The sequence below is a fragment of the Anoplolepis gracilipes genome, chromosome 7 (assembly GCF_047496725.1).
Source record: "Anoplolepis gracilipes chromosome 7, ASM4749672v1, whole genome shotgun sequence".
In the NCBI taxonomy this organism is placed as follows: Eukaryota; Metazoa; Arthropoda; class Insecta; order Hymenoptera; family Formicidae; genus Anoplolepis; species Anoplolepis gracilipes.
The window spans coordinates 12,167,536-12,194,827 of record NC_132976.1 but is presented as its reverse complement, the minus strand read 5'-3'; the positions used below and the strand labels follow the sequence as shown (position 1 = coordinate 12,194,827).

The 27,292-nt window shown below is 38.0% G+C and overlaps 1 protein-coding gene across 2 annotated transcripts in view; it reads right to left on the bottom strand.

The window, feature by feature from the left end:
- Positions 1-27,292, bottom strand: part of E75 (ecdysone-induced protein 75) — a 93,217-nt gene that overhangs the window by 54,454 nt on the left and 11,471 nt on the right. The window contains exon 1 of one of the 2 annotated variants that reach the window (XM_072896397.1): positions 360-1,003. The exons of the other annotated variant lie outside the window; for it this stretch is intronic. Coding sequence (XP_072752498.1) covers positions 360-540 — 181 coding nt within the window. The 5' untranslated portion in view covers positions 541-1,003. Of the gene's footprint in view, positions 1-359; positions 1,004-27,292 lie in introns of those variants that run through there. 2 annotated transcript variants of the gene reach the window in all.

The window sequence follows — 27,292 nt, the reverse complement described above, 5'->3', positions numbered from 1 at the left end:
CGGGAGTAGGGGATGCGAGAGGACAAAGGGTGGGAGAAGAAAGAGACGGAGAAAAATTGCCGGAGCGCCGAGTGGAAGGCCGCCGACCGAGGGCAACGAACTCGGCCTCGTCCCGGGCCCCGCGACCTACATTCCTGCCCGCTGGAAAGTGAAAACGCCTCTTTCTCTATTCCTTCCTATATATGAATAGCGATCCGCGTTACGTTAGAAATGTTTACCGCGCGAGATTCCGTTAGACACATCAATGGGGGGATATATGAAGCCCTAGGAGAACCCTACGGGTTCTACAATCTATCCTACATAAACTCGAAACATCCGCCGGAGGGCGAACTCTCCCTTTCGTCGGGTCTCTCACTCACCGGCCAAGACGCATCCCAGGAGATTCTCGTTGTCCTGCGAAACAGGCGAGCGGTAACAATTTCGGGCCGATTGTTCCTTGTCATTCTCCGGGAGTTCGCTGGACGGGGAGAGGATGTCCGACGCCGAGGGCTGTTGCTCCTCCGCCGCGGTGCCGCGAGGCTTGACCTTTTGCACAGTCATCGCCCGGCGCGAAAAAGTCGCGTGTCGCACCCTCCAAGTGGCGCTACGATCCCTCGACGCACGTCTTCCTCTGGCGCATCCAGCCGAATGTAAACAACGAACAGTTGGCGAACATGCCACGCGGCAACATGCGACGACAGTTGCGCGTTTTCACTGACAGCGCTCGCGCGTCAACGAGTCTCACTTGACCAATTCCGTACGCGCACTCGTTGGCCAGTCCTATTTAAGATCGATGCTCATCAATATCCCGACATCGACGATCCACGCGATCGAGAGGTGTGCGAAATACTCGTTCGACACCCTGTCCGTTTCTCTAGCCGATGATCTCGCTTCTCGCCGGCAGCCGCGCGTCCTGCTTGTTGCTACTGTTGCGACCGCGTGGCTCTCACAGTATTTGTAAATCGGCGCTCGGGCCCGCGCGTTGGATTAGTTGGTGTGCTGTGTGTGCCGTGCGATGCGGTACGCGAGTGAGTTCCTCGCGGCGTGGTGTGCCGCGGTACCGCGGCGCCTGCGCGCCGCGTCCGCCGGGGATCACCCAAGTGCCACCGCCGCGCGTCCACCCCGCGCGCGCTCCCTCATTTGTCCAAGAATTAATTTTTCGCCCGATTCAAAGAGACGGTCTCTTCGAAAAATCTCTGGCCGACACACATCTTTACATCGAGTAAATCACTTTCCTCAGTCGCCGAGAGAACTTTCCATTTTTTTCGCGGATCGAAAGTCCAGACTCACTTGGAACAAAAATCCATGTATAGTCAAATTTTAATATATATTAAATATGTCCCCGCAAATAGGTTTTTTTCTCTTTCCTTGATCTAATAACAAATTTCTCATATAATCATATAATCATCTCTATAGATGATTTTTTGCACATTTTTTTTAAAAATATAACGATGAAAATATTTTTCTTTCAATTATATTTGTATATAATTTTTCCTGTACATATAGACAAAGATTATGCAAGATGGGGAGAACATTTATATGGACATATTTTATATATAATTAAATATATATTTATTTTTGTTTATATATCTTTTCCGGATATAGGGATATTTATATATAGGTACTTTAAAATGTGATATATTTAAAACAACATATTTTACATTAATTAATATTACAACTTGTTCATTCATGCAGATTATTAGATTGATAGATTTTTTTGAATCGATAAAAGTCCAGCTTGCTAACAATTATTAATAATCTTTCATAATTATATCTGAATCAAACACGAGAGGTTCTCTGTGAATCTATAATACGCAACTATTCATGCGTATTATTCTCAGGATAATAGGGAGTGCTCAGTATGATCTTATCGAGTCGAGATTAACCACGGTCGTATCCTCGGGACACAACCGCCTCATTCGTACGGCCAATTGGCACGGTTGACCCGTCATTAGGATCAAGGATCTCAGTCGACGAACACTCGACCTAGGTTTTATTGCGCCTTAACGACGATTCACCAAACTGCATTGTTCATAACTTAACGCGCAGTATGACGAAAGCTCATTTCTCGAACTCCGCTAGTGTCAATTAGAATAATTGCATCCTTAACCCGACAAATCAACTTGTCACGCACAATTCTTCGGGATCTTTACAGGGAAATTTCTGCAAATATATGAATCTATATATTCAAGCTAGAGTTCTAAGAAATCATAGGTGACGTCAGGAATTTAACGATTAATAATCGCGTCGGTTTCTTTAGAAACGATATAAATATTATTCCTACGGTAATACGTTGCAAAATTTTTATTACTTTAAGAGAATTTATATTATATTTTTCTGTTTGGAAAAAATATTAAATATATATATATATACACGTCGAAGGGCTAATTTTGTTACGGCCCTGTTGAATATGATATACAATCGGGGAATATATAGTGCGTTCCCCCCTGCCATGCCGTTGTTGACTCACCAATACTCAGAGAGCGAAAGCTGTTTAACCCTTGCGCTTACGGGTGCGCGTGTGTATGTGTGCGTACGTCACGAACACGTGGGTTACGTCTATGAAAAATACAAGTTGGATCACAGGTGAGTAGTGGGACCGAAGCGAGCAACGGTACAGACGCCAGCGTAATCTAAGCAGTCTAGGCCTAACCTACCCCACTGTAGCTTGTAAATACAGTCACGTGGTATGTGACTGTCTAGGAATATGTAAGAGGAATGTGTCGAGAGAACATTATGTTAAACAAACTCACATCTATAATGAATTATTCATATTCATTTGTGTAAACAATGTTTTATCGGCAATATTTCTCATCATGTTTAAGGCGGAACGTCTAAATTTTGCAAAAAATAATTACTAATTATTTTTTAATTTAATTTAATTAATTATTTTTTTAGGAAGGTTTTTAAGCGAAAATACTCTCGCGTTGCCTCTCTCCTTAGAATTATTAAAATTGAACAAATATAACTTTGATCTTTTTTTTTTTTTTTTTTTTTTTTTTATTGTTCCACATTTCTTTCGTTAAAACAACGTCGCAAGGATTTAAAATCATGAACTAGTGTTTTAACTAACTATAAATATTTACTGTATTTTCAGTTATTTTCGGTAGTATTAAATTTTTTACGTTAGAATTACTCGATATATTTATGAGTTGTAATCATAATAAATAATATAGAAAATAGGTCGTAGTTTTTTCACGCTTTTTTTTCTATACAAATGCATGTTTGGAAATTGCATGCTATCGACTTGTCTAAATCATTTGAGGAAACTTTATTATCTGAAAAAAAAAAAAAAAAAAAAAATCCAGATGATTCAATAAAAGTGTGATAAAAAGAACCAAAAGAAAAAAAACTTCCTTAAAGATACTTCCATTTTAGTATGATTGCTGGTTTCTCAATTGCAAATATATTGTTAGCAAAGTAGCTACAAATGGAAACTCGGACGAAAATCTTTCCAACAGTAAAGTTTCAAAAATTCTTAGAGATATAAAGATCGACAATCCAGAAGAATCAAAGTTTTAAAATAATCCATGAATATCGCACGATTTCTTTTGACATACTCAAGTTATACAAATGATGCAAAGAGTTTGAGTGTTATATTGGTACAAAAATTAAAAATCCATTGTGAAATTCTCCTTGATTTCTTCAAGTTGAAATCAGTAAATTCATCACTGCATACGCGTGGTCCGCGTATCGGCAACGGAGGACAATTTTATTGCATTCTCGCGCAGGCCTACTTGCGCGCAGACAATGGACGGCCTGAGATATGCAGCCGGTCAGAATAGATATATCTATGCAATGTCAGCTGCCTGTCGGAGTTGGCGTGGGACACTTTCCGCGTTGCGACAGCTACCCACCCGTTCGTTGAAATTTTTCAGGTGCAGTTCGGCTCGCGCGCGAGATAATAAACCTGTAATTATGAAACTCGCGGTGCACTCCCACGTGCGATGTTTATTGAGCGAGAAAGCGCATAGATAAGTATATCTAAATATCTCTCGCCGATTTCAGACTACGCTTCCTTTCTATCTGTTTCACAAAGCTCCGAATGAGAAAACCCGAGTTGCATAGTGAATATTTTTATCACTTTTATCACCCACAATTTCGTCCCACGTTATGCATTCGCAATATGCGTTGTAACGCAATGAGGTGCGCTAATATACAAGCATGGCTTGTATATTACTTGGAAAAGACAAGGGATTAATAAATATATAATTTTAATATACATATACATATATGATGCAAGTATACACATATATGTGAATTTCTAAATGATAAATATAGAAAAATGACAAATGTCAATAAACATAAATGCACAAGTATTTTTCAATCGAAAGACACGCATTCGAATAATGTGAAAACCTTGAATACAAATATTCCCCTAGCATTTTTCTTACACGCAATTTGCGTTGTAAGCTCTTGGAAATCTTGAAATAGAAACGCTGAATCGCCGATTGTTTAATTAGCAGCCAATATCTGGCACAGAATGTGGGTAACTAGGACTCGTACTTCTTTCGCAATGTAACTATAGGAGTGTAGGCTACCGAGGTAGGTTGACTGGAACGTTCATGTCGGGAAAGTCTATCCTACATCCAAACTTGGAAACGAGGCGAAGTACGTTAACAGACGATTTTGTATGAATTTTGAGCGAAAAACGTAACAGTAAAGCAATAATATGCTTCAGTTGCATTCGATAGATTTGTTCAGTCGATATGATTTAGAATAATTAAATTCTAAAACACAACCAGGTTCACATGCACACAATAGAGAGAATCTATATAAATCACAATATATATATATATATATATATATATATATATATATATATATATATATAACTTAGATATCTTGTAATTCTTATATTGCTCTCAGAGAATAATCTCCATCACCTTCCCTCTTCTTTTTGCGTTCTTCACGACCGACATTGTTCGGCCTACAATTTTCCATTACACAATCAGTGACTATTCTCAATCAACAATGCGACGTATACGAATGTATGAGTCTCACGTATACGTGGCCGCTGAGATGCCGTAGCACGAATAACATGTTTGACCACGTAAGTTGAGCTCTCTCGGGGATGAATCTGCAGACGTTAGGAGATGCTGACTGACGCACATTCCACTATCGGTATTTGTTAGTCAATTACAATTGTGCGTACGACGTTACGCAATAACGTTCTCGAAACACACTCTGCAAGCTCGCGAACTAAATGTACCTACTTACTTTTTTGCGCAAAGTTGCGATTTTCCATTTGCTCTGTTCTAATTGATAAAAATCGTTCAATGCTTCCGTTAAAAATATTCTATTAATCGTACGAATTAACGAAAATTAATTTAACTTAATGACCGAGGCAAAATATTTAAATACATAAAAATACATTATCGACTTTACGATAGAGACTCTCAATAATTTGCAACGTAACAGCTGCAATAGAACATTTATATTAAAATTTGAATCGTGAAATTTTTATCCTACCTAAATGATGCGCTAGAAGTAGATCAAGTATGATATAAGTCTGTTGCTGGCCGGCTAAAAATATGACGGTGAAATTTAGAGAATTGGCTCTATCGAGCGCTAGTGGCGAAAAGAAGCGAAAACACAGACAAAGAAATTGCCGCAAAGTAGATGGATAGAAAGATATGTCTCGCCCAAACTAGGCCGAAAGTACGGAAAGCCAGACGTCGTAACTTTTTCACGTAACGCGTTAACGCAGCCGTTACGCTACCGGATAGTCGCCAGTCAGATAAAGTTCCTTCACCCTAGCTGTCAAGCGCTGTCGTAAGTGCGTTTTCTCCGCCTCGCAACGATCCGGCCACGCCGTTTATCTATCAATCGATCGTGAATTTATGCGACTGTCGAAATGCTATATCGGCCGGTTTCGGTTGCGCATTTGGTAGTAACGTTATCATCAACGCCTGCCAATCTGTTTTGTTGATAAAAAAAAAAAAAGCTCTTCTCAGGTAGCCAAGGCTAATATGTAACGTTGCTAATTGCGATACAGAAACCGTGATAAGATACATTTCGCGAATGTCTAATCGACTGCCCGACCGTGAGTTGATACAGCAACTGATTAGCAGAATAACGTTTTGACATTTCTTTTCGAGTACTATTCACGGAAGAAATGCTTGTCGCTATGAAACTAATTGCAACAGCGCTTCGAGTTGAAGAATTCTATACAACAATAAATTTAAATCTACATTTTTTTATTCTTATTTTATCTTCCATCATTAGCATAATTGTAACAGTTAATATTGAAGTACAGTGCTGCCGTTAGGAATAGCGAGTATACATACGACATTATTACCCTGTAATACTTATAACGTTACAGTTAATTTCAAACGCGTAAAGTCCTTTCACTATGCACATAACGGTTTTCGCACGTTGCAATCATCACGCGCGCGGCTGCGCAACAATAATAGCTATTCGAAATACCCTGGAATTATATATGCGTAACAGATATATATATATATGAGAGCTAAACATTTCGGAAATGTATTAAATTTTATATGCATTACACCATCTTTAGCAAACTTATATAAATTTATTCATAATTGTTGGATTTAAAAGACGAGAAGAGAGTCAACTCTATATCCAAGTTAATAAACGATAGATTAAAAAAAAGTTGTAATATATTTCTAATTTATAATACACAATACTATTTCAAACGATAAGAGAGACAAAGAAAAATATTTAATCAATAGATATTAAAGTCTCATTCGCTCAGTCTGCAAAAGATCTTTTTGGAATGAATATGAAAATGCCGACGAAAATGCAACGAGATGCTAATGATTTCGTCAACGTATTAGTCGTCGTATTTATACTCGCGCGGAGTATCTTATATTAGATACGGTCAAAGTGCAATGTCCTCCGTTCTCCGTCGTCGAGGTCGATCGCGCTGGTGGAGAGCGCGGCGTTGGAATATTCAGAGGTGGGTATCGCGGCATATCTTTGTTCAATTTGAAAAACACAATAAAAAATCTAGGTAGGAAAAAAAAAAAAAAAAAAAAAAAAATAATATACAATAAAATTATTATCGCGGACAAAATATTAACGTTGAATTTATATATAATCGAAGGCCTAAATGGAACTAAGTCAAGTGCATCCTTTTTGTGTTGCAATAACGTATCGATCGGTGGGAAAAAGTCTTGAAAGAAGTTACGCTTTGATTATGCTATATAAAAAGTAACATTGTAATTTATTGGACGTGTCTGTCTCTTGATAATAAATCGTACGTGTTAATTCGTATTTTTTTCTTTTTATCGCGAAAAAGCTGTAAACTAAAAAAAAAATCCCACCATGTAACGCAGCATCCGACCGGCAATTCTCCGGAAACTTCGCGAAGCCTCGCCTCTGATCGGTGATCTTCGACTCGCGGGGGTGAATGTCCGCCCACTAGGACAAGCGGCAAGTTGCATCGGAATTGCACATACGCGGTTCATTCGTTACGGAACGCAACTGTGTGCAGGTAAAGCATAATCTGTCCGAACGATTGATCGTCCTCCTCTTCTCCAGCGAATTCGCACACGTTAGACCGATGACCCCGCGTAAATTTGATATTGAGTTCGGTTTTATTAATAACCTCCCTTGTCTTGTTTTATTCGAATTTTTATTAGAATTGATATTAGTAAAAGGTGTAATTAAGTACGATATACATTTATTGTGGCTTATCGAAGCCACAATAAATGTATAGATTCTGCATAATGTTTATCGATGATCTTCTTAAGAATGTCGAAGGAGATAATGCTATTCGACAGTTTCTAAATCGATCACCGGAAGTAGCGACAGCAAGCAAGTCCCGCGTGAGCGTAAGCTCGGTCTGGTAATACATTGGTGGTTGCAACACGTCACCACGGCTTGCCAGGGTTTGTTGAAGCGGATTAAGGTACGCCACAAGGATCAACATAACCCATTTGCTTGTAGGAGATATGGTGCGCTAATCGCCGTCTAACTCATCGATTTCACCATAGGCGGGATCGATGTTTCTCCATAGAAATCGCACATTAGATTGCAGATTGCAACTAGTAATATTTTACCATCAACATGTTGGAAGTGACGTATGACGATCAATTTGTTAATCCGCAAATAATTCTGCGGCTCTTTTTACATTTCAAATTGCATGCTGAATAAATTTCTCAATTAATAAAAAATAATATCTTTTAATGCCGTTTCGCACAAGGACATGTGTGAAAATATTAAATGTTCAATGGCGATGAAATTTAATGAGAAAATAATATATCGTTTCCAAAATTTGTATCTTCTACAAAAACAAGAATATATTTGACGAGAGTCTCAAGGAGATTTTGCAAGACGAGTTTCGCTTGGACGAAGGAGTTAATCCGAGCATTTATCTGCAGCGTATGTAGAGCGTAGTAGGAAAAAGGGACGGCTGGCTTCTATATTGGAAATTGCTAGATCACTCGTCGTAAATCATACGTTGTATATGAGGATTGTTTGTCAATCGTAGAAAAAATACGGTTTGCTTGGAATTGCGTTTTATTGATCTCTGAATGCGGTTAAAATTGTAACTTTCAAAAGCGTGTCATATATTTAATCCTCTCTCTACTCCTTCATATTCAACATGTCACAAAATGTCACACCCGTCATTGAGACTTAATGATTCTACAACAATAGAAGGGACTGTGCTGGTAGCGTTGGAATCCGAACTCAAAACAACCTGGTCAGAGAAAGGATACGGCTCGCAACAATTGCCTCGTGACTCTAAGTGTTCCAAAATAGCACATTGTGCACCGCCACACCCGTTCATGGATTAAACTAATGCTAATGCCACTTGTATAGTTGGAGACACGCGTGCAGATACACGAGCGAGCGCTCGGTGACGCCCGCTCTCCGGCAAAATTATACGTCAAGGGTAAGCGACGCGTAAATTCTAGTGTGACTTTGATAGAAAAATAGTGAGAGCCCAATTATGTTTCGTCACGATCTCCTCCCTTTCCCGCGGTTGCATATCCCGATAATTATATGCTAAACTAGACAAGTGTAATTCTATCATCGCCTGCGTGATACTCGATACGAAGATTAAAGCTTCGCGCATTTCAATTTATATGATCGCATGGTAGTATAATCGTGCTCTGCTATTAATGGATTATCAGGCATGCCAGAGTATAATTTTGCTACTTTGCCTCTTTATTCAAAGTGGATAAAAACAAGAAAAGAAAGAGAAAATGTAATTTAATTACGAAACCATTTGATTTAACCAGCGGGAGCTACTAATAATTTATATCTTAAATATATGAAGGGAAGAGCGGCAAATTCTAAAAACGTTTGCCGACAATTATATTTTCATAAATGCAAAACAGATCAAAGCAGCTCTATATATTGAAGCTCTTCTCGTGTCCGCGCGCGCGAGCATCTGCAGTGAATGCATCTTTGCACTTGACGTACATGACACGCGATTCCGCGGTGGCACAGAGACGCGGAGAGTTCACGGCGGTACGTTGTTCCACTGACAGAAGGTTCTCCTCACCCTTCACCGCGGTTCCACGATCAAGCCAACATGCAGCACAGCGATCGCCTCTGCGAGTCGAGATTAAGCGGCTCTTTTTTTTTATTTTTTTTTTTAACGTGTTCGCAACTCGTGATAAGAATCATACAATTGCGATAAGACAGTGGACCCGTTTTGAAATGGAAAATTTGGTAGCGTTTACTTTTTTGTAAGTCGACATTTTTATCGCTCCTTTAAATGCTGGGTGGTTTGAGTCTTAAAGTTTTTTTTTTTTTTTTTTTTTTTTTTTCGAAATGCTCAGAATGTTTTAGAGAATCGTAGAATATTCGAGAAATTCTCAGAGAGGTTTAAAGAGATATTCAGAGAATTTCAAATCCACAAGTGAGACAAAATTACGAATTTAAAATTCAAACGAGCACTTCTCGATCATTCGATCAGGATGGTCACTCTTCGGAGCATACCTGGATGACCTAGAGCATTATACGTATGCTGGACGGTATATCGGATTTCCGAGGCTGTACTTGGCGGCCTCCCACGTTCTGGAGACGTAACCCAACCTAGCCTAGAAACGACTAGACGAAAAGCGTACTCGGCGCGGAGAGACCGAGGGTACGACCTCGGTGGGCCATCGGCCTGGCACACGGTGACCTCCCTCGATCTAGGGCGCTGCAACCGTGCTCTGACGTCATCTTCGCTCACTCACTCAACCAGTCGAGTCAACCTGTGCATTCAGCCGCGCGATACATGCTTTCTCGAGTGTTACCGTATAGCCGTCCCAGCTGGTCGACTGATTAAAGATGAGGAAAGAGACAATGAGAAGCGTGACGTCGACTTTGCAATTACCTTGATAAACTCGAGTAATATACGTTTCATATTAAACACCCATAAAGATAAGCATACATATATATATATATATGTACAAACACAAATATTATATAATATATAAAAAATATTATAATAGAAATATAAAAATCCTCATTAAAAAGTTTTTGTTTAATAAATGTATAACAAGTATCTCTTCCTTTTTATATAATCGTGAAATTTTTGTAATCAAAAAATTTATAATCCTTTAATGGATTAAAAATAAATAAAAGTGACACGCTTTAATTACGTTTAATTATTGAAAAGTAGCTACCATTTTGCGCGAGAAAAGACGGAGAAGAAAATTGCGATTTGGTGTGAAGGTGCCTTAAGAGAACGACGGTTAGAACAGATCACTCTGTTGACCGACACTCGGTGCGTTGCCCGATCGGCCTTCGAAATCGGGGGCGCATATTCCATTTGCAATGAAGGGGTTTGAAAGGACATCTCCCAAGCGCAGAAACGCACAGAGACAAACGTCATCGACGATGACGATAAGACGAAGGCGAAAGACGACTTTCGCGTCGGGGCACAGCTCTCGGGTCGCTGCAAATAATTCGCGGGGAAAAAAAAAAAAAAAAAAAAAAAAATGCAAACTTCTCTTTCCGCACAACATTTCAGCCCTACTTTCCCGTTTCGGCCTCAGTGTCGCCATTGATTTATTCGGACACTCGCGTCCCTGTCGAGTCGTTACTTTGTCACGGCATATTTATCGCGTAATATATTTACGCCATCCAACGTCGCTGTGTATTCATGGCGACTATTCGTAGCATCGAGTTATCGTCGAGGAGAAGAGCACGAAGGAGAGCCGAACGAGAGAGAGTTGAGAGAGAAAGAGAAGGACAAACATCATAGAAGAGAGACCTGTACCACTCATCGCGCGCAATTAACGTTCAACGTCCGTATCTAATTTTAGATGATTTAATTACTCGTCTTAGAACTTGTTCAATGTAACTTTGCTCGTCGCAAAATAATTCGCGTTCCGTGCTGTATAAAAGGACAATTTAGATTGCGCGTAATTCCGTCAATAGTTTACTTGAAAACAGCTGTTAATCCGTTGAAAGCCACTGGCCGCAGGACAAGGTCTTACCGAGAGTGCATTGCGTCCCGATGGCAAAGCGAGGAACAGAAGAATTCTCCGCGGAGAATGGGAAACGTATGCATTATATATATATATATATATATATATGTGTTAAATTGATCCGATCTTTGTCCCGCCCTCCTTTTCTTTCGGACGATTATTCGCAACGGTTGAACGAAACGCCAAGTGAAAATTGTTCCCTTGTGTGCGCCAGAGATATTCTGTCTCTCGGTGGAACCTTCCTTTTTCTCCTCTTTCTCGCACTGCATCTCCCTATCTCTTTCTTTCTCACTCTCGCTATCTCCTACTCGGTCTCTCCGGCTCACAGTGACGCTGTCGCTGTTCCTCTTTCGGATCCACGAGACTGCTAGCGAACGTCCCCATTTCCGAAGGCCGTGTGCGGACAACGAACCACCGCCGTCGAGGACGGGGTGAGCGGCTTTGGCCACGCGGCTCGCCTTAGGGTGCTTTCACAGCCTCCTCGTCGCTGCACCGAATGGCAACGTGCGTATTTTTCCTCGAAATTCTTTTCCTCATCTTTCTGCAGAAAACGCCAAATTTCCAACATTTCTCAGATATTGAGAACTTTAAGAGCCCCGAATCATCCGAATCTTACATCAGAGTCTCAAATTAACAAAATTAATAAATAATCTTCGACTCCAAAAAAAAAATTGAAGCTTGTGACATATACATGTCCGATTAAAAAAATATATACACGTAATAAGAGTTTACTTTGCGCGAAAATGCGCGCAAATGTACAAAATACGTTACATTATCAAAAAGATTATATTAATAATTGCCATTATGATGTGAAAAGTAAAGAATTTTAAGAATTATTACACTTAAAGAATTTATAACAAATATTTTTTTTAGCCGATAACTGATTAAAGCTTCAAAACTCCATTATAATCGTAAAATTATTGAAATCGATATGATATCTTTGTGCCATTATAGCACGCGTTCGAATAATTCCATAGGACTCGACGCAATAATCTGTTATTACAAGGCATTCGTGTTGTATCGTAAAAGAGAAGCAACGACCGATAACGAGAATAATAAATGATAACATCGTACGCAAAGCACTCGAGATCCAGAGAGTGAAATTTAATTGTAAGATTTCTCAATTCTCAATTTTCTTAAGCGAAAGTAAACAGCGTTTCTTGCAGCAGGAAAGGGGCGATTTAACAATCTAATTAAAAGGTATATTTCTTAAATTAGAAAGATTTTTACATCTAGCGTAATGTGTGAGAAGGAAAACTTGATGTAAAATAATTATAGTTTTCTCATGAAATATTATATAAATTCTTCTTCCGTTTCTCTCTCTCTCTCTCTCTCTCTCTCTCTTTCTCTCTCTCTCTCTTTGAATTATGCATAAACGCGCATGAAGAATAAGACAGGCAGTGTCTAATGTAATTTTTTTGCTTGCCCGTGCATTACCTAAGCGGCAGCTTTAGCAACAAGATTGAGCTCCCGCGATCGAGTCTGCGATCGAGAATGCCTGCATTCAGCCGCTAATGAATTTCGCAACCGCTGCTGCTGTTTCGCGACTACGAACCGCTTGCGCCTGCTCGTAGGCGGACTTATCCTTGATGCTTTCTAGCGCAGATGGAGCTCGAGCAGAATGTATAGGACGTTACATGATAGAAGCGATGGGTGTTTATATTTATTTTCTTATTTAGCAACTTTGAAAAATCCAAGAGCCCTCGAGGATCTCCTGTTGGAGAAAATCAAAGAGACTTCTCCAGGATCTTGAGTCTTTCAAAGTTTCCGATGAAAGATCAAGAGGCTTGAATTACAGAGCTGTGATACCGTGATGATGTACGCGATTCGATCGTCGCGCTGTAAAATTAATAATTCTGTCGTCACTTTGGCATTACGTTCTTAGAAATTCAGTGTGGTAACAAACACATACGCGGACTCGAAAGTTCCTGATTTCGTAACGTCGTGAACGGACCCCGAGTTCGATGTCCGCACTACGCTCCGGCATGAATTTGCCGTTTCATAATAGCCGATCGAACGCCACGAATCTACCCTCCACCGGCTGAGAAAGCCGGAATCGTTTGTAAGTCTGACATCGCGCCTACGTTCGCGACCAAACTCCTTTGATAAACGACTTCCTTGACGAAAGGAATAGTCATCTATAAAGTCGTATAGCGACAGTCGTGCCATAAATTCAGTAAGAGAAATAGAACTTCTCTGTGATTCATAAAGCCGATTCGAAAAGCACAAGTGTGTCGATCGATACGCACGATTTTATTTCATTACGTTTTTGATTTAATAAAAAAAATACTTATACTTATTCAATTGCTATTCTCCCTTCGATCTTTCTCTAAATTTTTTTCCTAGGTTGTCGCATTTTTTTTTTTTTTTAAATTATCTTTCAATCAACCACATTTCCTGTTCGAGTGTTCTTCATAAATTTTCAGCGAGTCTATTCGCTCCGTGAAATTCTCACAATGAAAGTGTTGGCGAAACCGAGCGCGCAGCGAAATTCCTCGCTGATTCTTGCGAGCGAAACGGCTCGGGCTTGTATCGAGTCGAACGACAACGACAGTGCGTTATTAGAGGCGTTTGATGACGCAAAGTGCGGAGGACGGAGAGGATGGGCAGGGAACAAGGAGAGGAGAGAAGGGTCCGGGGGCGGGGAGGGGGGAGAGAGGAGAGAGAGAGAGAGAGAGACTCGCCAGGTCGTTGTTCTCTCGCCGTTAGTGGGACACTTTCGGCGTTACTGGCACGCATCGCGCGGCCTGCATCGACTAACTTGCAAATGCAGCTGTCGATTAATCTATCCCAATTACGGAGACACAGTATTAATTAAACGGACCTGGCCTTTAATTTAATACTAGAGAATGCAAATAATGGAACGTGCGGAGGTTAAGGTTTTCATCATGTTGAAGGGATATTTATGATAATATATATATATATATATATATATATAATACGTAAAGGTAGATGGAAACAGTAGCGAACGCTCGTTTAAGATTCGCGATTGAAATCTCTGGTTTGAGAAGCTCCCCGATGATCCCCGATACATCCATTGGTGTACGTATACACTCACATGTATTTGTATACGTGTACACACGATACCGGGGGCTGATACATAGAGATGAACTCGTATGTGTGTTAATACGCTCGCCTTTCGTATACGCGGTGTGTCAGTGCGCCGGCCTAGATTCCCGCGGGTTCAACACTCGCTATCGAGGTGACTGCTGCTCGCTCTCGGTGCTTGCTCAACGCAACCCAACGACCGAATAAGCTCCCACCGTGCGCAACCACTATTCGCGAAACGTCGTGTCCATCAGGACCTCCTCCGTCATTCGTAAGATCATGCGAAAGTAAAGCGTTTCCAAGGTCTGGAAGATCCAAGGCCCGAGAAATCAAAGAAACTTTTAGCTATGTCATCTGTCATATCTAGGATTTATGAAACTGAAGGAACCTATAATCAACGGATTATACAATCTATATACCTATTTGTCCCGTTTATGATTTCAGAGTAGAATTTAATATCAAGCTTCTTGGATAGCTCAACTGGGCGAAAAAAAATTTAGACCGTTGAAGAGGTCTCTCTCAGTAAATAGAGACTACGAGAAGGGATTAAGATTTTAAAAGTCATCGTGGAACCAAACTTTTCCAGATGCATCTCGAGGCACTCGAGAAATTTCCGAGGAGTCGAAGCGAAACTGAACTACAGTTACCGGGCTGGTTGCTCAACACAGGGACCGGGGTAACTTCTCTCGTGGTGCAGCGACCGTTCGAGGACGCGTTTCAAGCAGTTCAACGCGTGTTGCCCGCCTACTTTTACTTTCGCGCGCCAGCACCACGTCCCGTAGCCGACGTAACGGGGCTGTAGGGAGTTGTCGATCCTTGATCGGATTGATAAAAGGTGTAGGATAGCGCGATGAATTTTAAGTTCTTCCGATTAATGGGCGCGAGGAGACTGATTTTTATTTCGATCGCCACGGCAACGTTGAACATCGCGGATCTGAGCATTGCCGTGCAAAAATATTTCAGCGGCTCGTGCATGCGAAATTTCTCTTTTGTATAATTTTATAAGAATGAACGAAATGAATGTAATAAACTTCAGAGATTTCTCTAGCCAACTTCTTCGACTATGTCAACAAACTTGCGTCTTTTCCCTTAGAGTCACGAATTTTTCTAATTGTCAGTATTTTATAAAATTTGGTAATATAAGGATTTTTGGGCTCGCTGATTACGAATCCGTTGTCAGATTTTCAAAATTCAAGCTGGCCGATCCAATATGGCAGACGAAATTTTACTTTCGCCATATTGGATCCCTACATTAAATTTTGGAAATTGAATTTTTTTTTCTTTAGATTCAGATTCTGCGATCTAAAAAAACCTTCAGAGAAAAAATTTAAAAAAGAATACAACTGTTACTTTCAATTTAGAACAGAAAATAATGTTTTTTATATATTTTTTATCAAAAAAGGAGAATTTAACAAAAACAACACGGTGGAAAATTCTAGAAAAATTATGAAAAATACTTTAGAGTGTACTAAGATTATAAAAAAATTGCTGTATTTAGTGTCATAATATATTAGTAGAAAATGCATTTTTTCGTAAAATGTACTAATTTTGACTGTTTGTTTATATATGATATTTTTGCAATTAACAATTAATGACTGTTCATATTTTTTTTACACTTATTAATGTTCTAGAGGCTCTGTAGAAACAAAAAAATCCGGTATTTGTTGGTAAAAAAGTAGTTAAAACGATAAAGAACTAGGAAAAAAAGGTGGGTCTCTGGGTGATCCGCTGTGACTCAAAGGATTAATACGTATTACATTATACATCGAAATTATGAATATAAAAATAATAAATTATCGAACACCGAGATCAACTGCACATTATATCACTCTACATATTGCTTCTTATGCAATGGAAAGTGATGAAATTCGGAGGTAAAGTTTTATTTCCTAACAAGACGACGAACAACGCGCGCGAGAGAGTAGCCAACTGTGATTGCAGCAGTTGCATAATTTCCGGAATAGAATCCCGTGAGATTAGCCCGTGTTATAAATTTGCACAGGACGCAATTTGAATAAATATCTATTACCAGTCTCGCGCGATAGATGCAGCGCGTTCTCGTCGTCTCAATGGAACCGCGAAATTTGTATTTATTCTTGAAATTTCTGCTCTTATTTTAATTCTAAATTAACGTGTTACATGTACGTGCGATCGCATTTCTGCTGAATAAATTGCATCTACGTAACGGATTATCCATCAATCTTAGCGGTTAAAATCATTACGGTTTACATAACGAGTTAGATAAACGAGAATCTTTTTATAACGCGATAAAACTTTTACAATCGACTCTATATAATCTTTAAAAATTTCACATTCTTAATTAATGCACAGGTATATAAATGAATCGATTAAAAAATATTGACTGTTCAGAATGTTGCAAGTAATTGTTTCATGTGATACATGTATGCATCGTGTTCTGCAATATACACTCGTTCTTTACGTCTTGCGACTTAAATCGGGACGCACAGTCGACTTACATTCTACTGTTTTCACCGCGAAAGCGAAAGAGAGTGAAAGCGTTTCATGAGGGTACATTATCCTAATAATGAAGGAGTGGCATCTTCGAGAGAAATTGCACGACTCGATTATGACTCGGGAAATTAAAATTTAGGTGCTCGATGATGCAATAAATCTATAGCGGAAAGAAAAGACAATATACTTTAACGCGACGCTCTTAATTAATTCGTCACATACTATTCCAATTATCAATAATATCGCGAATGCGATAAGAGCCGATGTGGGGAAACATGAGACGTGAAAAAAGATCCCGAGGTGTGTGCATCTTACTTGAGTTACGTCAGGTTAATAAACTGTTGCGACGCGGGTAAGAGCGTTTAATGATTGCCGATGCGATATTGCGAAGCTTAACGAGAATGAAAGTAAAAAAAAAAAAATCCGGCTGGTTGAGAGTCGCTGGCTAGTGTGTAATAGTTTCGATCGAAAGGAGGTTACGGAGTGACTGAACTTTGACTTCGCTCGTGTGCGAGAATCGGTTACGTGCACGCACACATGCTCAAGCACGTTTAGCAAATACCATCACAAGCCCGAACAAACTAGCTGGCGCACTGACGTCGTATGCACACCAGTGCACCGGTGCATCGGAGAATCTATATAGTTGATCAACGGACCAGTCGAGTCGCCACGTGTCGCGTATAATTGCACGCGTGCATTATGCGTGAGATTTGCAGATGCCTGCTGCAATCGAGTTTGCCAAGTCTGGTCTGGTCATCTGTGACTTAAGAGATTTTCTCTTTGATGTCAATATGAGGTGAGCGCCGAACAGGCGCAACATATTGGCGATATATACGGCATACGATGTGCTAATAATGTAACATGTATCTAAATATATATTACACTTGGAAATGTCATAAAAAAGTTGTAAAAATAATAACTCTGGGATGTAAAAGAAAAAATCTCAGGATTGCTTTAAAAATTAAAATTACTTTCCTTTATATTTTGTTTTCTTTAATTAATGTGCTGTTTTATCTTTACGATTTTTACATAAAAACAATAGCTATAAGAGTTTCTTAATTTTTCGAATTTAATGATATTATTTTATCGATATTTCTCAGCTTTTCTAGACTAAAAATATTTGAAGGAAAAAATTGGAAGGATCCAACAATAGTAAGACTCCAATGAGCTCAAAGTAATCGAATTATTTCATTTACAAGAAAAACGGCAATCGTGCAAAGTGAAAATTCTATCGCGTCTCACATCAACTTTCACGTCGTTAACAGAGCGCCGTTTGCAGAGTTATATCAGTAACGTTTACTACTCGTATGTAAGAATGTTAGTGTTAGATCGAAAGAAAGGGAAAACGACGTTAAAGCTATCATTTATTCTATCCAATAAGACTTGTCAATTAAATGCGAATTAGTTGCAAGTACAAAACGCAATACGAATTAGTCATTAAAAAGAATGTATTAAGTAATCGTTACGCTTAAACAAGATATAGTTTAAATATTTAGAAATCTTATGAAAATATTTAAATATTTATAAATATATATTAAATATTTTTAAAGTAAAATAAAAAAAAAATTATATACATTTTAATGCAAATAAAGACTATATATATATCTAATATATCTCTCTCTCTCTCTCTATATATATATATATATATATATATATATATATATAGAGAGAGAGAGAGAGAGAGAGAGAGAGAAGAGAGGGTCTTTATTTGCATTAAAATGTATATAATTTTTTTTATTTTACTTATATATATATATCGCTCGTCAATTCTTACTAAAATATTACATTTGTTAAACGTTTAACGTGATTTGACGTTCTATGCAATTTATTTCGCGATAGTGAACTGGATAGCAGGTCCATAAAGGGGCTATGTGGTATCTAAAATGAGACTTGCACGGAATATAGCATGCCGTTACCACGCAATTCGCAGCAATGCAGTTGCGCAAGATACTTTTGCGGTAAAGATACTTAATCCGGCTGTCTACCCTCTCACTTCGTCAACAATACGGAAAAAGTGCAGCGTGAGGGTGCATTGACCTGGCCTCGAGGGAAATTATCAGGGTTCGCACGTAACAAACCCTTGAGAAAATCATATAGCGTAATTATGTAAAGACTCGAATAAAACTAAATTGAGCCTTTTGAAGAACTGAATGGGTGTAAACTTATTTTAGAGCAATGATATTTTCAATGTTCTTTTGTTATATAATATAATTTAATCTACAATTTAAAAAAAAATGTTATCATGAAAATAAATGAATAAAATTAATAAAATGTTATTTACTGTTTTTATTGCTTAATTCAGTGCAAATGCATGAATTTTACGACGTGCTCTTATAATACATAGATTTAAATGGAAAGAATATGATTCAGTCACGCTGACTTTTTTACATTCATAAAGAAAACAGCGACATATCCATTCGAGCAGTTCTCAGTCGCGTATGAAATTTATTCATCGCGACTGGTAAGAAATCAAAAACGTGTAATCAGATCAGCTAGAGTCAGTCAAGTAGGTAACTTCCGTATCGAGCAAACCACTCTTCTTCGATGGATCGGCCGAAGTAGTAGGTGGCAGTAGAGTTCAGACCATAGAAACGTGAGAGACTTGCCAGACCACTCTGGTTTACAATACAGCCGATAGAGTCTGCTAGTATCGTATCACTGGGCGACATCTACTGTTTATCAAGTCGTACTACTGTCATATGACAGCGCAACAAGTGTCACGTGGAACCCGTGCACGTGCGAAATCGCGGCATGTGAAATCGCACCACGTGGTTTCCCAACGCTCGCATGAACGCAACATTTTGACACGACATAATAATTTTTATGTTGTAAGAATAATTTTGCGAGTCTTATTTAAACAAATAATAGAGTGTCAACATTATTTGTATCATTAAATTTTAAAATTGGTTCTTAATTACAACAAATTAATTTAATAACTTTAAAACTGTGGTGAAAAATTCTAGATTGTTTATTTTAACAGATATCTTTAGGGCACAAATTTTGATTTATAAGTAAATCAAATCTGTTATCCTTGTTTCATGGCATTTATATAGATTGTCAATATTAATATATAACGAGAGTTATATATTATAGTATAGCATAGATATGTTAGTATAAATAATAATTGAGAATATTAACTTACTTACAAGATAGTGATTTGATTAAAATAGTTATTTGGCTCCGAATCAGTTTTTGACTTACCTGAAACAAAAAGAAAATTACATAAGATAAGTATATTGTTTTATTACATGATGTCTTATCATTTTATCGAGATATTTCAACATAACTAATATTGCAAAAAATATTTCTATTATTATTTCTGATATAAAGGTTATTGATTTTTTAAGTATTCCTTGCATTTTTACATATTTAGAGATTCATGCTAATCAATAATTATTTTCTAACTATAATTTAATGCTCGGATATTGAGTGAACTTTGTCAAATCAACCATGATTTTTCTTTTTATCAGAGTACCGTAATCACTGTTTTCTCAATAGCAAATGTCAAGTGAAATAATCTTGTTAAAACTATTTAAAAGTTATATCTAATATTTTATACAGAACATTCTATCATACAAATATGTTTTCTCTTTAAATATGTATCTCGAGAAAAAAATGGATAAGATTATATTTGGCCATATATAATTTTATACAAAATTTATCGCGATACTATATGCGCATATGATCTTATATAATTACATAAGTCTATTTTCTCTGATATTATTATTCGGATTTTTCTATATTGTAAATCAAATCTCTTTCAGTGGGTGGGATAAGCATTATGCGGACATGATACGTGGTGAGAAAGAATGTGACACGCGGACCACTATGTTTAGAATTTTTATAAATAGGTATATAAGGAATGCCGGAAGCGAGCTGCGAGAGGTCGAAGCTTAGAGTTCGAGGGCGCATCATCGCCATCTCCTCGACCCTCACTCCGGCCAAGTTCGATCTTCCTCTCTACTAACCGCCCCTAAAGTCCCGGCACGATTTCCAACCCTGGAGACCTTCACCCCATTTAGCCTTCACCGAGCTCGCTGGATTCCAGGCTTTCGAATAGCTATATATCAACAAGAGGACCGGGCTCTTTGTCCGCGAAACTTTGCTGTTCCGACCGAAATATCGCGCGATACGTGAAGCCGAAGACAAAGAAAGGTATCGACTGTAACCCCTCGATTCAACCGAGGGGACGAAGTGAGAGGGTGCGTTTACTTTGCATTCCGCTCGACAAACGCAGATTTCGTTTCCTTTGACGCGGGAGCAGTCTTTGTTCTATTTTTCCGATTTTTAATATATTTTTGATCGGATTTCTTAAAATCTTACTACGAACAGAATTATTTTTATTTTTTTTTAATATAATATATTAATTGCACTTATGAAAATTAAATTACATTTAAAAGTTATTAGAAGAAAAAAGAGATAAATATTTTTCTTTTATTACATGTTATGAATACTGTATAGAAAAATACATACTTGAAATCACATATGTAATACTCTAAAGTCTAAAGAATTTACTCATAAGCTATATTTCTTTTTGAAATAGTTTGATTGATTATGATGGGCCGTTATCCCATTATCGTTGACCTTCAATGAAACGAATGTGGATCTATTTGAATCTTTTTCAATTATCATTTAATTTAGCATAAATTAATAATCTTGTATCATCACTAGGAGGCAGTCGGATCCTTTTGAATGCTGCGCATTTCTGATGGTTATTGCGAATTGCTCCCGTGTGTCGCGTGACGGTATCAATAAATCCATGGGACAAGAATCGATTCAATATTCTCTGCCACGATATTTTATCTCCGTCACTTCCTATCTACTCCCCGTGACAGTAACCCAAATCCCACGAGTACGTCCAAAGTGATCGTCGCGCGCACATTTTGGGGTCAGTAGACGAAGAGGAACCGAGAGGCAGCACGTGCCATCGACTATACCGTTGTCAGGGTAACGACGACCTTGTCCCGCGCAATCAGCCCCAGAATCCTGATGGCTTCTCTTCCGGTATTTTTACCAATCAGCGAAGATCCGTCATATGGCGATAATGCTTGCCTATAATAATGTCATTATAATAAACTCAGATAAACTCATTTCTCTCTGATTGTAGTATAGTTCAACAAATCAGTCATCATTGTACTGACTTCATTTGCTTTCTTATTTATTGAAAAAATTTGTTACTCTTGAATAGCTTTCAAAGAAATATCATGTGAACGCACGAATAAAGCTTTAGAATGTTTTTAAATATTAATTATATAAATTATATATAATATTATGTAAATAATAATTGTAAAATGAGTATACAATAAAAAATTAATTATCGCAATGCTCAAAACTCTACAATGAAATCTGTCTCTAAAAATATGCCACAAAAATTGTAATAAATAATTTTGTCATTCAATTTTCTCTAAATAAATTACGGTTAAGATTAAAATGCCTATATACTATATACTATATACTGTATATATATATATATGTAATGTTTACATATACGCACACATACACATAAAGTTTGTGCAATGCATGAGTAGTACAGTGTGTGAGAAGAGAGAGAGAGAGAGAGAGAGAGGTGGTAAAATTCAAAACGAATAACGTCGCACGTGTCTCCAAGTGGAAGGAACAAAGCATTACGATAGAATTAGGAACCGTCTTTGTTCCGAGACGCTTTAGGGATAGCGACGAGAGTCAACCGACCCTTGCTTCGCTTCAGGGTCGCGAGGGATTCTAACTTAAGGGAGAAAGATTGCGTCACCTCGTCTGGAGAAGTAGAGAACTTCGGAAATTGGGACGAATAATTTTCTAAATTTAACGTGAATTTGTTTGTACGCGTCAGAAAGTTGCGTGTCAAACTGTTTAGCCCCTATTAATGCCGGTCTTTCATTAAGGTAACGTCTTGTAAGGCACGTTGACATCGCACAATGTTTGTAAACATAAATCACGATATAGTTTCTAGCGTGACAATTTTTTTCATTAATGCAGGAAGAAAGAAATAGATGCGTGCTATGCGTTACTTTAAGATAACATTAAAATAGAAAGGGTTAATTAAAGAGTCTCTCGCGACGGACTTGATGAGACTGTTTTGGCCAAAGGTAACAAACACCCGCGTCTTTGTTTGGCGTCAGCTACTTGGTTTTGCCGGTGCAGCCGTGCAATGTCAATATGAGGGTGCATCGTAAACCATCCTATTAAAGCACGCATCACGCAAGGGCGAGTGTTGCAAGGGCCGAAGGTAGTTTTACGGTGTATTCGTGTAGTCATAGCAACGTGTACCGTCTACCGTCCAATCAATAAAGTGCAACATTCAGGCTCTGCAATAGGATTTAACTGATTGACGTACGTAATGACTAGCGTCATTATTTTCTGTCAAACTTGTCTTATCCAATATCTTGACGTGAAGGTCACATAGACAAAGCGTGAAAATTACATGGCACCAGACATAATCTTATCTAGAGAATGTATATAACTATAGCCTCTTACAATTAGTCTAAAAGTATATAAATCTAGATAGTGTGATGTCTAGATAGTAGAATGTAGATAGATCTAACTATGACTGTGTCGTATATTTTAAAAATTCGCAGTAATTACAATAATTTTTTTTAATTCAATAAATCTTTAAGAAATAAAAATAAGAAATTAATTAAAGTCTCATATAGATAAGAAGATTTAAGATCCTCACGTCAATAGCGATTATTCTTAATCAAATCTTAATAAATCTTTAATATAAACTTCCGAGTAGGAAAAATGAACAGAATAGACAAGTCTTGGTGCGAGAGCCATGTCGCTTTCTTTCAGAATGATTGCAATCGTGATAGCTCTCGATCAGCCGAGACAGAGGGTGGAAAGTAGAAACGCAGCTCTCGGGTGGGCGTTGCAAGGGTAGTTTAGCGGCGGTCGCTATGGAAACCCCGAAGAGCCGACGTTCGCTGCACCCTCGTCGTGGACCTTGAATGAGAATCGAAGGGCATGCCATAGACGAGGGTACAGCGAATTCGCGAATGTCTATCTTTTTTTTTTTTTTTAATTCACCATTTATGACAAGAATCTTGAAACCGAAAAAAATGGGCATTTTTCTTGTTCTTTTTATATTGCTAAGAATCTTTCGAGATTTATAAAAGTATGTTTTTCAAAAATTTTGTTTTTTTTGTCCTATCGGAAGAAGAAAAGTTTTTAATTTTTTTCATTATTTGGATTAAAAATTACTTCAAGCAGTGAGCGCTATTCCTATTATTACAGATTTTAATTATGCAGGATGGAAGCTATAAAAAGATGCAAATTACTTTTATCCTGGATTTCTAGGAAAATATTCTTACTATTAAAGACTATACTTTTCGCGAATTTGAACGTGAATCGTCAATTTGAAGGCGAATTCAGAACAGCTACTAGGGTCACAAACGTGTTCTCATTTTTTTTTATTACATCGTGCAAATACCGTAGCCCACTATTTCGCGGTACCGAGGAATCCACGGAGGTCTTTTGCCTTCTTGGAGGGATCGACGTCCCGGTCACCGACATCGAGTGCAGTAACCAAGGAGTAGGTTATCCGCGGACCTTCACCGCACGACAAGAGGTCGAAGACCCTACGGTACCTTCGTCGAATGATTGATTTATTTTAACCCTTTCGAGTTTCCTCATCGCTATTGCGGTATTAAAGATTTTTTTTATAATAATGAGAGAGAGAGAGAGAGAGATACATTGATTAATTATTAGAAATAAATTAATATAAATAATAAATATCTTTATTCTGTGTCAAATATAGTTGAAGAGACGCAAAATATATGCAATAAAAGTTGCAATAAAAAGTTGGACATAAAACATTTCTTTTATGAAAATGATAAAATATATTTTTAAAATTAGTTTTCCATTAAATTTTGTAGAATGTGAAATTATTGTGATATTACCGGGCATAAATTATAAATCATAGGCAGACATTGTTATTCGAAAAAAATCTGTAATTCATCGTACGTTGGCGGAATTTTGCGAAACTGCATGCGAAAGTAGAAAGCAAGCAAAAGGGCGTCTTGTGCGTCCCTAGATGGGGTCTCTGTCCTTAACAGCGTAGGTCGAGGACCTTCAACGACTCGTGTAGCCTTCTATCGCTCACCTCCTCCTCCTTCCCCTTTCTCTGTTATCTCTCTCCCCCTTTCTCGCTTATGCTTTTTACAACTGCCTGCCCGATCAACTGTTACCAGACTAGATGCCGACGCGAGCAATCGACGATGATTGCAAGCTCGATTTCTCAATTATAAAATGTGATAAATTATGAAAATTCCGAGAGATGCATCGCACCAATTTTAATCGTTTTCACGATTTGAGCAAATTTAATCCAGATTATATACTGTGGATACTAAAAGTATTTATACACACATATATATGTCAATCAGAGATCGATACGAGCTTCTCATAAAATTGAATGAACCAAAAATAGTCCATGATAAGAATGGCGTTGAAAAGGGGCGAAAGAAATGCAACGTTCAATACATAAATGCGGCGATTGCCGATTAAGCGTCATCAAAAAAAAATCGTCATCGCATTATATCGCTACAAAGAGTCTTAGCAATTCAAATGGTGACTACCGACCGATGCAAATTGCGACGTGCACTCGGGGCTCTATATGTATTAATGGGTCAGTGGCATCGCGCGAACCTTGCTCGAGCGTTGCACTTTTGCAGCGCTTCACCTCCCCCGCTCTTCTTGTCTCCCTGCTCTCGGTGTTTCTTCTATCGTCGCTCATTCTCTCAGTCTTTTTCTCTATGTTTCTCTTTTTCTCTTTCTCGCGTATCAAGGACTTGCCACTTGCTTAAACCGAAAGCTGACACTGTCGAGATATATATTTCTTTTAATTCTTTTTAATATTTTTGTTTTTTAATCTCTCTCTCTCTCTCTCTCTCTATTAAACAGAATAACTAAATCTGCACGGTCTTTGAAGATACAAAAGTAGTGAAACATTCGAAACTTGTGCGATAGCAGCTATAAATACTGTGTGATTTTTACATTAGAATTACATAAAGATTACATTTTTAACAACTAATGCTACACGCCCATAAATTAAGCTGCTCGTAAATCAAGCCTGAAGGGGGTCCAATGATTCGAAGCGTAAATAGCATTATTGGTTTACAGGCCGTCTGACTCATGTCGAGAAGGAAGGTACTGACCGCGGATTAGGAAAATGTCCTCGCTAATTTACAAATTTAGCGTGAAAAAAATTTGTCTTCGTTGCTGCATACATTCACGAATCATTACAATGAGCCTGAATGGAAACTCGAAACGTCGAAAATAAATGTCTATGAATGTAACTTTTGTTTCTTTAATATAAATTTATTGTAAATTGTATGTCGAGCACATTTTTTTTATGCTTCTTAAAGATTGAAAATATCGAGTTAAACTTTGAGTAGCAGGTTGATTTAGTTATTAGAAGTCGACATAAAATCCCTTTGAGCGTCGAATATATCGAGTTTCTTGCGATGAATGAAGATGGGAATAGAGATATGTGAAATCAGGACGGCTCCATGACGGTTACGAAGTCCGTATTGTGTTTCAAAAATAGACCTTTAACCCCTTTCGTATTTCCTCTATTTTTCGAAAAAAAGATAAAATGGGAAAATCTATAAAGGGGTATTTCGTTGGTTTTATCCGGGGCGGAAGCGCGAGTATTTCGATATAAAGCCCAGCTGCCGCTAAAGATCCATCTCAGGTAAATCTTTGTACCCTTTCGAATGCTGTATTTCGTAAATTCGGAAAACCCTTCTCATGTACTCGTATGTACGATCTCACCATACGTCGATCATCGCACAAACGCATTTTGTATTTTGAATTGAATCCTTTAATAGAATTTCGTTCAATGTACGAGAGGCCTGCTATAGATTTCCACGTTCGATAAGTAATAAATAAAATATAATGGTTTTTTTTTTAATCACATTAGCAAAAAAATACAGCATCTTCTAAATGATTAACAATTGAGAAAAGTTACAGCGAACTGTAAGGACTTTCACATTACGAAAAGATGTAGTGTTCAAATTCGTCATAGATGACATACCGGAAAGAATTTTAATTCTTCGTTTAGAAATACTTTAACAGTTGTTACAGATGGACCAAAGTTCACACTACACTCTGTGGATACCTCATTTGCAATTGCATCTCATAAATCAAGTGTTTGGAATTTTGTACGCAACATAAACATTTTAAATTCTAAAGTTGGCCCGAACCCTTTTAGTGTCAAAGTTGTAGAGTGGTTGTAAATTTCCTTCCTCTTCGACCTCCATATATATTAGTTTGCGAAACTTATTGCGCCGTGATTTACTGGTGAATCGAAAGAATGTTAAAATTCCGGAATTTAGATAAATAGGTCATTCGAAAACAAGAAAAAGCATAAGTTTAATTCAAGAACAGACCGGAAT